Genomic DNA, 12005 nt, shown 5'->3' on the forward strand with positions numbered 1-12005 from the left:
GAGTCTGTCGCCAGCCAGGGTTGCCATTCGTACGATAATTATCGTACATCTACGATTATTTTAGGTCCAGGACGATGTACGATACATACCTTAGGCATATACAAATGTGTGTTTAATTAAAAATTATACTAAAATACCTTGAAATAAGTTAATCATGTAACTCCTTAATAATTATATTGAAATTATGTACGTTAATTTTGGTTTAATAAACGACAATTTTAAGGCTCATACGATAATCCAGTCGAAATAATCTGGCTAGGGTTGCCATTCGTACGATAACTATCGTACATATACGATTATTTTAGGTCCAGTACGATGTACGATACATACCTTAGGTATATACAAATGTATGTGTGTGTGTGTGTGTGTGTTTGATTAAGCAATTATACTAAAATACCTTGAAATAAGCTATATATGTTACTCCTCAATAATCATATTGAAAGTATGTACGATAATTTTGGTTTAAAAAACGATAATTTTAAGGCTCGTGTACGATAATCCAGCAGATCTAGTCATCATCATCGTCAGTCACGTCAGACGACTCAGACGTGAAAGACTGTCAGGTGAACTCGAACTCCAAAGATAGTCTTCGTTTTATTGATATTTTGACAAGATGTCATCTAACGAGGAAGTAGAGATTAAAGGTGGACATCCTCCCGCGTGTAAGTAGAGAAAATCTATTGGAAATTAGATGTAAAGTGTTTGAGAAAAGAAGAAATAACTGTTAGTTGTTTTGGCGTCTGTTCTGTACTTCAAATTGCATACGGTGTCCATTAAACTGTTACTTATGTTTTAGATCTACTTTAAGTGTCTTTTATATTTTATGTTTTGATTGTATTGAAAGTTTATATATATAACAAATATGCTAGAAAGTAATTTGTTGGTAAAGAAAACAGCTGCGTCGTTGATTAGGGTTGAAAACTTGAACCCTATAGCTGTCATGTGTTCCTGATCCTTCCAGGTGAATGAACACATTGGGGATCTGAATTAACTCCTTCAGGATTGCTGTAGTAGGTTGGCCAAGGCACCAGCCGCCCGTTGAAATACTACCGCCTTACCTTACCTTACCTTATTTTTTTGCCTTATTTTATGTTTGGGTTCCCCCAGGTCCCTCAGTGTGAGGCACCAGAGAGTTATGGGGTCCTTTGACTGGCCAGACAGTACTACGTTGGATCCTTCTCTCTGGTTACGGTTCATTTTCCCTTTGCCTACACATACGCTAAATAGTCTGGCCTATTCTTTACAGATTCTCCTCTGTCCTCATACACCTGACAACACTGAGGTTACTAAACAATTCCTCTTCACCAAAGAGCTTAACTACGGCAATGTAATTGTTCTGTGGCTACTTTCCTCTTAGTAAGGGTAGAAGAGACTCTTTAGCTATAGTAAGCAGCTTTTCTAGGAGAAGGACACTACAAAATCAAACCATTGTTCTCTAGTCTTGGGTAGTGCCATAGCCTCTGTACCATGGTCTTCCACTGTCTTGGGTTAGAGTTCTCTTGCTTGAGTATACACTCAGCCACACTATTTAATTTCTCTTCCTCTTGTTTTGTTAAAGTTTTCGTAGTTTATATAGGAAATATTTATTTTAAAATTTACTCTTCTTAAAATATTTTATTTTTCCTTCTTTCCTTTCCTTACTGGGCTATTTTCCCTGTTGGGGCCCCTGGGCTTATAGCATTTTGCTTTTCCAGCTAGGGTTGTAGCTTAGCAAATAATAATAATAATAATAATAACAGGACCAGAAGCAATGTCAGAAGGGGTTCATTACTGGGGTCGATGTTGTCAGTGGGGGATTATATTTTATGAAGACAAATTTTGAGGGTATTACGTATCTTGAAGTAGGCAAGTATTATTATTATTAATTCCTAAGCTGCAACCCTAGTTGGAAAAGCAGGATGCTATAAGCCCAGGGGCCCCAACAGGGAAAATATCTCGGTAAGGAAAGGAAACAAGGAAAAATTTGATATTTTAAGAACAGTAACATTAACATCAATATATACTCTATAAACTATAAAAAAAACTAACAAAACAGGAAGAGAAATAAAACTAGAGAATAACAGTTTGATTTTGGAGTGTCCCTCTTTTGGAAGAGCTGCTTACAATATCTAAAGAGTCTCTTCTATCCTTACTAAGAGGGAAGTAGCCACTGACAGTGCAGTAGTTAACCCCTTGGGTGAAGAAGAATTGTTTGGTAATCTCAGTGTTGTCAGTTGTATGAGGACAGAGGAGAATATGTATAGAATATGCCTGACTATGAACCGTAACCAAAGAGAAGGATCCAATGTAGTACTGTCTGGCCAGTCAAAGGACCCCATAACACACTAGCGGTAGTATCTCGAGTAAATGGTTATTCGGGTTGGGAGACCTGTCATTATCCCTGACTGTATTCTATCATTAACTTAGGTTAGGTTGTGTGGCTTTGACTTTTCTTAGAACACTGGGGGTGGATGTAGTTCATTAAGACAGGCGTGAACTTTCTTATTACTTGTCAAGTCGATTTTATTATGGGGATGTTGGTATTTATCTTGGTCAGAAATACTATAATATGAAGCTAAATTTCCGTTTAGAATGCTAGGTTTGAGACTGGGTCTCGTGGTAAACAGGATATGGAATTCTAAGGGAGGTGGGGAGTTGCAGTGCATGTAGCCCCCAGGAGATGAGTGGGTAAGGATACAGATCTTAAGTTAGGTTGGGTGATGTTCTTGTGATTCTAACCTATTTATGGTAGTTTTTCCAGTCGTAACATGAAATTTTACATTGAATCTGTCCCAACGAATTACTGTACAAGTGTTCTAAACACTGAAACTGTCTCCCCAATTTTCATGTATGTGAGTAGCCTGTGATGTGTGACAACTGTTCAATTGCCATTTTGGTTATTCCTGGACAGGTTAAGTTAGAATACCCTATTTAGCATACTAGGGAAAACTGAAAGGCAACAGTTGCTTGACTTATTAGCTAATTAGTAGTTAGTCTGGACAGGTGATAACTCTCGTTACTGTATTGTACTTGTCAAATTGATAGGTAAATATGATACCTTAACAGTACTAGCAAAACTAGAATTCGCTACATGAAATGGACGATTGATGTCTTGTTTGGTATTTTTCTCTATCTTTATTTGGGGCTGGGCCATAATAACACTTATTGGTCAGTTAAGATGAGAAGTATGTTTTTCACTCATAAGTCCATTGTTTACATCTGAGAGGCTCGAGGGGACTTATTGTGCATGCCTGGTTCCGATTGGCTTGGGGAGCTTTCTTTGCATTTACAAAGACGTATCTGTCAGGAGAATTTTTTTAAAACCAATTAACACCTTACAAGTACTTCTTTGTAAGTTCCCAGATGTTGTTCTATAACAGCCATTTTTTTCCCACCTTCCACTTCAATTTCTATTTCACCATCATCACATAAAGACATCTCAAAGAAGGAACTGGAGGGAGGTACATCAATCTATTTCAAAATTTAGGGTAATTTAATTTATGTTGGCAATTGATTATGATGGAAATGCTCTCTGTTCAGTGTATAGCTATTGTTACTCGTGAAAAAAAATAACCAAAATAATGATGCACAATTTTTAGATAACAGCGAAATAATGATGCACAATTTTTAGAAGCTCATTGTGTTATTATTATTATTATTACTTGCTAAGCTACAACCCAAGTTGAAAAAGCAGGATGCTATAAGCCCAGGGGCTCCAACAGGGAAAATAGCTCAGTGAGGACATGAATAAAAGGAAAATGAAATATTACAGGACGAGTAACAACTCTAAAATAAATATCTCCTATATAAACTATAAAAACTTTAACAAAACAATACGAAGAGTAATAAGATAGAAGAGTGAGCTCGAGTTATCCCTCAAAGGTCCGATTCTGACCTAATTTTTAGGGAAGACCAGCACATTTCCTACTGCAGAGCTTTTGTAAAGATTGCCAAGACAAAGGAGAAAAAAAAAAAAAAGACATGCTGGTGTCAATCATTAGGTAAGGAATTGCTTGATTTACTTTATTGTAATGTAAGGATTTATTTGGGATTTACTTTTAGTTTGTGACCTGGGAAAGGGGGGTCCAGCTATGGGTTGTGACCTGGGAATGGGGGTCCAGCTATGGGTTGTGACCTGGGAATGGGGGTCCAGCTATGGGTTGTGACCTGGGAATGGGGGTCCAGCTATGGGTTGTGACCTGGGAAGGGTGTCCAGCTATGGGTTGTGACCTGGGAATGGGGGTCCAGCTATGGGTTGTGACCTGGGAAGGGTGTCCAAGGGTTCTTGTTCCCCAGCTAGGGGTTGTGACCTGGAAACTACTAGGTTAGGTTAGGTGGGTTTGTTAGGTTCTGTACCCTTTTCCAAATCTCAAAAGTGTTAAAAAATAACGTTTTGGCCCATTTTCAGCTGCTTACATGATCCACATATTTTTCCAACTGGTTATATTGTGCTTATTTTGCATTTCTGACCATTATTGTTGCTGCAAATCACTCTTTTTATGACATTTCCCCACCCAAAAAATCCCAGGTTTTCCACTGGTGTCTCCAATATGTGTGTTTATATCAGGGGGTCCAAAAACTCATGACCGGGTGGTTTGCCCCAATAATCGTGGTCAGAAGTGCATAGAACACAAGAAAGCGAGTAGAAAAAATATATGGTTCATGTATTTGGCTAGAAATTTAAGTATCATATATTTACCTAGCTAATCAGTCATGCAACTATTGCCTTTTAATTTTTTCCTGGTATGCTAAATACAGGGGCGAGACTAAAGATTCGACAGTCTAAGATGGGGGGTTTGCAAGGGGTGTAGCCCCACAGAAGGTATGTAGGTAAGGATATGAGTGTTTCTAGATTGTTAGGTGATGTTCTTGCGTGTTTGTTCCTTTTGAAATTTGGTTTTCAGTCATAGCTTTCGGCATTGTACTGTATAATGTCTAACATTTCAAAATGTTTTCCTCCAATTATTAGCATCAGTAAAGTTTTAATCACCAGCAAATATTCCAGGAATACTTTTTCTTCATTAGGAATATTGTGCTTTAATAAATTGACAAATATTTTAAATACTGACCCTACCAGCTACAAGTCTCCTGCAATTTAACTAGTGTGTCCTGACTTGAGCATTTCTTAACCCTTTTACCCCCAAAGGACGTACTGGTACGTTTCACAAAACCCATCCCTTTACCCCCATGGACGTACCGGTACGTCCTTGCAAAAAAAAATGCTATAAAGTTTTTTTTTTCATATTTTTGATAATTTTTTGAGAAAATTCAGGCATTTTCCAAGAGAATGAGACCAACCTGACCTCTCTATGACAAAAATTAAGGCTATTGGAGCAATTTAAAAAAAATATACTGCAAAATGTGCTGGGGAAAAAAATACCCCCCTTGGGGCTAAGGGTTGGAAATTTCCAAATAGCCTGGGGGTAAAAGGGTTAACAACATGTATGTGTCAAGTGCAATTTTTCTGTGGCTGAACTAGTGTATACGTAATCCTTTTAGGACAAAGCACCGTGAATTAGATAAAGATTGATATTAACAAAGAAAACAAGGACAAAAGGTTATCAACTGATTTTGCATACGATAGCATATACAGCCATTTTTCCCATTGCGAAATAAAACAGTTGTCATTTAAATGGATTTTACTCTGTTGGTGTTTGTCTACAATAAGAATTAAGGAACTCGTAGGATTCTGGTAACAGTTTGTGGTTGCCAGCATCCCACCCACGCAGGGTAGTAATGTCAGAGTCAGTGGGACTTGTATCATTAAACTCCTGTCGTCATTCCAGTTGGATGTCTGTTTCGATTGCTGTCTACTTTTCGCTTTGTGCTTTTTTCTTTTTCATAGCATTTGTGATTTTGAGTATATTTGAAGTTAATATGAGAACCTGCTCCTGTCTGGGAAGTACGGTAGTCCTTGTGGCACCTTCATGAGCTGAGTGGAGGTAGATCCCTATCCTTTGTGTCATGGTAAGTGCTGCCCTCTTAATGGGAGAAATAGTATTTCTCCCATTGAGAGGTCATCACTTATGACTATTGTATTTCTGAAATACAATGGTTGTCAGAAGAGGCTAAGAGGAATTGTTTCTGTTCTGCTTATTTCTTTGCTGAGAGCAAGATGCAGAAACCTTCCATCCCAAATTCCGATCTTACTCTTTCAGATCTTTTCTTTTCGGAGTTTTTGAAAATCCGATACCTAAAGAGGACGGCTACTTTGTGTAACATATTGATTTTGTAGATATGTTATTAACCTTGTGATTAGTGAACTCAAAGCTACATGAGTGCATTAAGAAGCAGCTTGCGGTTTCTTCGCCCCCGAGGAAGATCCTTAGGGAGAACGATTGCGCTTGGATTTTTTCTTGCGTCGCCCGAATCTCTTCCACTGAGTGTCAGACCACTCCCTACACTCGTCACAGGGAGAGCCCTGCTTGCAGTGACGCCCCCTACAGGTCAGACACAAAGAATTAGGGTTAGTCTCAACCGATAACATGAAGGTCACCAAGGATGGGCCTCCCGACCAGGGCAGGTTTGCATGGGAGCTTCAATGAAGAAACGCAGTCACACCGAAAAAGAGAAGGATGATCATAGAGCAGCAATTTGTCTAATTTCTATGGCTAAACCTTAAAGATGAGACATCCATTCTCTACCAGCCAAAAAGAAAAAGTGACTAGATCACTCATCTGCGAGTATATTTATATACTGTACATGTCTGGGTACCCCTGGCCACCCTCTATGGGTAGGGTTGCCACCTCACACCAAAAGGTTAATTGGCTATCTTCCAGCTTCGCTGAAAGAATACATCTATATAAATAATGGAAGGTTTGAATTAGTTAAGGAAAATCACAAATTATCTTAAAATTTGTTATGTTATCCACTGCTATGCTTGTTCCTAGATCAGTTTAAATAGCTGTGGGAGATTTTAAACCAAATCCTAAACAAGCACAGAATTTTGAGACGAAATGGGCCGCAGGGCCATGCCCGCCATTTCCTTGTATCATATCGACTATTGAGTTTTAGGACTGATCTCCATATTATTCGTCACAAAAATTTTGATGCTCGGTGAGATACACCAGATTGATCTTTTTTTTTTCTCCACTGGTTTCTAGTTCAGAGAAGGAGAGTAGACTTCCTCTCTCTTATGCCTCTTTTTATCAGAGCGTTGGAATACATGCCATTTTCGAATCAGGCCAGAGATGTGTTAGAATTGTCAAACAAGCTTCTTGTTCGGAGAACACGTTAAGCTCAAGTTGATCTTCAAAATTACTACCAGCTGTCTTATCAAGACAAAGAAAATTTTATGTGAACTCTGGGGCATACCCAAGACCTATTCCAGTTAACCCAGATGTCGCAAACTTGATTACGGAAACATTGGGTGACAAACTTTCTCATCATCTGTCTCAATTCTCATCTCCTAAGCTGCATAATATGAAAGTTGCACCGATGTCGGCCTTCCAAGCATGTTCCTGACTCGACCACTGGTCAGGGTCAGTGTCATATTTTGCCATTTCAGAAGACCTTAGTTATACAGAGATCAAAAGGCAGTATAAGACTTAGTACATTCCGGGTCGAAAGCCCCAGAATTTGTTCTTCACGCAGTCGTTCGCCCATTCGTGAGACGCACCATTGTTCTCCGGAACGCACGCGACATCGCTCGCCATCGCGCCAGTGTTCTCCAACGTGCCAGCGTGCTCCGCCTGGCAAACGCTCGCCCACGCCCACGAGCGAACGGCCCCACGCGCATTCTTCCACACGCGGCAATGCGGCCGCTCTTCAGAAATCGCCCCCGCGCGATCCCACGATTGCTTTTTCGCGTGAGAATTTCAGCATGGAATTTCAGCGCGGCCAACCAAGGACACGGACTTCCAGCTCAGCCTCAGGATCGCCTCCGCGCAAGTGCAGGTTGACATACCAGGACCAGGACCAGGAAGGATCTACGGAGAGGTCCATGCGACACTCTTTCCTCTTCATTTCAGGCAGGCCCTATGGTGTCCACTCCGAAGGATCAGGAGATCCCTTTCCCTCCAGCGGGGATAACTGACACTGCATCAGTTACTCGCCAGCCTTGGTTCCATCACATTATGAACGCTGTGGTTCAGGCTGTGAAGCCTGCCCTCGTTGATATGGGACTCAAACCAACGGCAGGCTCATCCCCGCTGAAGAGAAGGAGAGGAGTGGACTTCGTGGTGACTTCTCCTCGGGTGAAGTGGGCTCCCAAGAGGTCGGTTAGGAAGACTCCTACACCTTCTCCTATGCGTGTTGCTTCTGCTTCTCCTGTGGACGAGTTATCTCCTTCCTCAGGAGAGTCCAGCGAGGCAGGGTTGTCTCCCACGGCATCATTGGGAGGAACCCCTCCTCTTCGTATAGAAACTGCTCGCGAGGAAGCCCCCTTCCGGACCTCTTTGCTGGAGTCCTGTATTCCTCCTAAGAGGGAGCCTAAGGACTCCAAGACTATTCCTAAATCGTCATCCAGGATACGTCCAGAGCCAACTAAACCCCGGGAGGACGTCCACGTATCTCCTCAAGAAGAGACTTTGGGGACCGGAAACTTAGCTGCCAGTCCGCAAGGAGGAGACCAGTTCGAGTTGGAGCACGTTTTCTGGCAGGTCCTTAGCTTGATGAGGCAGCTCAACAAGTTTAAGGACCCGGAGACTGCCCCTCGTGAGGGCAAGGACACGGTGTTAGACGAAGTTTGCGGCACCCAGAAACCCCCTAAGTCCAGCGCAGCTTTGCCTTGGTCCAAAGGGGTGAAAGGGGCCAGGGACAGAGTCGAAGCCCAGCTCTCCGAGCTCGCCTCCTCCGGTCGTTCTTCTGCCGGGTTCAAACTCCTCCCACCTCCTCGGGTACATCAGAGGAGGTACTTCGAGATCTTTGAGGAGTCCAGTATGGCCCTTCCGCTCCACCATTCCGTGGAAGAGCTGGCCAGGGGAACTCCTCTCGAGAAGCTCTCTGCCCGACAGGTGACGTTCTTGGCGTCGGAGATCCTGAACCTTGAGAAGGTCGCGAAGAGTGCCTTGCAGGCAACTTCGTGGCTGGACGTTTGGCTGGGGTCTCTGGGCATTCTATTGCGGTCTGAGGATCTGTCCAAGGAGAGCAATAGAAAGGCTTTGGAGACCCTCCTCTCGGGCACGCGTTCGATGAGTTCCTTGCTCACCAGGTGGCTAACCTGTGGGCTAACTCGATCCTCAAGCGTCGCAACACAGTGACCGAGAGGTTCCATCCGAAGGTTCCCGCCGTGGACGTCTGCAGGCTCAGGCATTCTTCCATTACTGGGAGGGATCTGCTTGAGCCCAAGGACATGGATCGAACAGCTGAGAGGTGGAGGAGATCGAATCAAGATTCTCTCCTGACATCTCGGCCCTACAAGCCTCCGGCACCTCAACAGCAACAGCAGCCTCGCAAGACACCAAAGCAGGCTCCGACAGCTAAGACAGGGGTGTCTAAGCCGCAGCCCTTTCAGTCCAAGGACAAGAAGCGCGGCAAGTCCTCTAGGGGAGGTAAGAATCCTAGAGGCAGCAGCCGAGGTCGCAAGCGTTAGGATTGGCAATCCTCCCGCGTGTCCACCTGTGGGGGGATGCCTGAAAAGTTGCGTGCACAGGTGGCAGAAACTTGGGGCCGATTCTTGGACTGTCTCTGTGATCGGCCAAGGTTATCGTGTCCCATTCATAACATCTCCACCTCCCCTGACAGCGAATCCAGTGCCGCTGAACTCCTATACCATGGGATCGGCAAAGGGGTTAGCCCTTCGGGTGGAAGTCGAGACCAATCTCAAGAAGGATGCTCCCCACGAGGTCGACGACGGCTCCCCAGGCTTCTTCAGTTGACTCTTTCTTGTAAAGAAGGCGTCTGGAGGCTGGAGACCGGTCATTGACCTTTCAGCCCTGAACAAGTTTGTCAAGCAAACCTCGTTCAGCATGGAGACAGCAGACACGGTCAGACTTGCAGTGAGACCGCAAGACTTCATGTGCACACTGGATCTGAAGGACGCGTACTTCCAGATCCCAATCCATCCGTCTTCCAGGAAGTACTTGAGATTCAGCCTAGACAGCAAGATCTCCAGTTCAAGGTGATGTGTTTCGGTCTCTCCACAGCTACTCAGGTGTTCACCAGAGTGTTCGCTCTGATTTCGTCTTGGGCGCACAGGAACGGCATACGTCTCCTCCGTTATCTGGACGACTGGCTGATCCTAGCAGACTCGGAGTCGACCCTTCTTCGACACCGAGACAGGCTTCTGGAGGTTTGCCGAGACCTGGGGGTCGTGGTAAACCACGAGAAGTCCTCTCTGCTCCCGATGAAACGACTGGTTTATCTAGGCATGATATTAGACACCGATCTCCACAAAGCCTTTCCATCAGACGACAGGATAGCAAGGCTGAGGAGGGTACTTTGGAGTTTGCCTGGAAGGCGGATATACCAGTTCAAAGTGCTGTGCTTCGGTCTCTCCACAGCACCGCAACAGTTCATCGATGCTTCCACTCTGATCTCTTCACGGGGTCTCAGGATCGGCATCCGTCCCCTCCGTTTCCTGGGTGACTGGCCGATCCTAGCAAACTCGAAAACATCCCTTCTTCATCATCGGGACAAGTTCCTCGGACTTTAGCAAGTTCTAAGGATCACGGGGTTCCTCGAGGAGTCCTCTCGGCAGCCCTCTCAGAGTCTGGTATACCTAGGCCTGGTCTTAGACACTAATCTCCCTAAGCCTTCCCTTCAGGTGACAGGATAGCAAGGTGGAGGAAGGTCGCGAGACCTTTCCCCACACGAGAAGATCCTCCCACCCAATGGGGTTACGCCTCTCCTCCCTGGCCCATCTTGTTTCCAACAGTTGCCTCAGGATGAGTTCTCTCCAGTGGCAATTCGGGGTGGGGGGGAGTCAGGGACACGACTCCCCGGACGCCGGGACCCCTAGGGGACTTCCAGAACAGACGGACCTCCTGGGGTGGGAAGCAGACGAGGATCTACAATAGGGAGTGGACCTTCTCGTCCTTCCCCCAAACTTGATGCGTCAAAGAAAAGGGGGCCCCACGTCCTGAACCACGGGACCTCAGGCCGGTGGTCAGAACCAGGAAGTACCTTCTCTAGACCTACTAGAGATGGAGACAGTGTTTCTGGCACTTCAGTAGCTCCACCTAGCCTGGCGGACTACTCTGTGGTTGTGAGGATCAACAACACCACAGTGATGGCTTACTTTCCCAGACAAGGAGGTACTTATCAGTACAGCCATCCCATCCTGCGGTAGAGATACCGGGATGGTTCGAGTTCCCCTCGATCTCCTTAGCAGCTTGCTTGATTCCAGGCAAGGAATTGGCTCGCTGACAGTCTGAGCAGTGCGACACGGACACCACATTCCTAGTGGTCTTTGGATCCTCATGTAGCCTACAAAGCCTGACTCGGTGGGGCTCCCTCTGTGGACCGGCTCGCTACAGCACTGTGCTGCAAGCTCCCGCTGTACTGCTCCCCGGTCCCGGACCCCAAGGCCCTCTGGTAGGATGCCTTCCAGCAACAGTGGGACAACATCGGTGTGTTTGCCTTCCCCCGTTCTGGCAGATGTGGAGAGTACTCTACAGGACCAGAATATCGGTCAGTCTCTCAATGACCTCCCCAGCTCCGCTAGGGCCTCTCGCAGGTGGCTCACCAGTCCCTCTGTAACTCCTTACGGAGCCTCCGAGGGAACACCCCCCCCCCACGTCACCGGTTACTCACACAGCCACATGCCATCACCCTCCGCAAAGCCGTAGCTTGCTCCAACTTCCTGCCGGGAGACTATCCAGCATCTCCTCAAAGAGAGAGTTTTTTCGCAACAAGTTGCAAAAAGGAGGCCTGGACACCTGCGCAAATCTTCTGCAGTAGTCTCCCAGGCGAAGGGGCGAGTTACTGTGGTCGATGTCGTGGAGAGGGTATCCCTCCAAACAATGCTGCTTCCAGCAATAGCGGAGCTCCTAGTGGGATTGTGGGATGGAATGTGCCTTTCAGTTTCGGCTGTGAAAGGCTATTCCTCAACCTTAGGTCTTGCCTCCAGGCTCTAGGGATAGACA

At 45.1% G+C, this 12005-nt stretch overlaps 1 protein-coding gene across 1 annotated transcript in view; it reads left to right on the forward strand.

Moving 5' to 3' along the window:
- Positions 1–503: 503 nt before the first annotated feature.
- LOC137657750 (death-associated protein 1-like) overlaps positions 504–12005 on the forward strand; it is a 40139-nt gene continuing 28637 nt past the window's right edge. The window contains exon 1 of the mRNA XM_068392226.1: positions 504–662. Within this exon, the coding sequence (XP_068248327.1) occupies positions 614–662 (49 nt within the window). The 5' untranslated portion in view covers positions 504–613. The remainder of the gene's footprint in view (positions 663–12005) is intronic.

This window comes from Palaemon carinicauda, chromosome 1 (genome assembly GCF_036898095.1).
Source record: "Palaemon carinicauda isolate YSFRI2023 chromosome 1, ASM3689809v2, whole genome shotgun sequence".
Classification (NCBI taxonomy): Eukaryota; Metazoa; Arthropoda; class Malacostraca; order Decapoda; family Palaemonidae; genus Palaemon; species Palaemon carinicauda.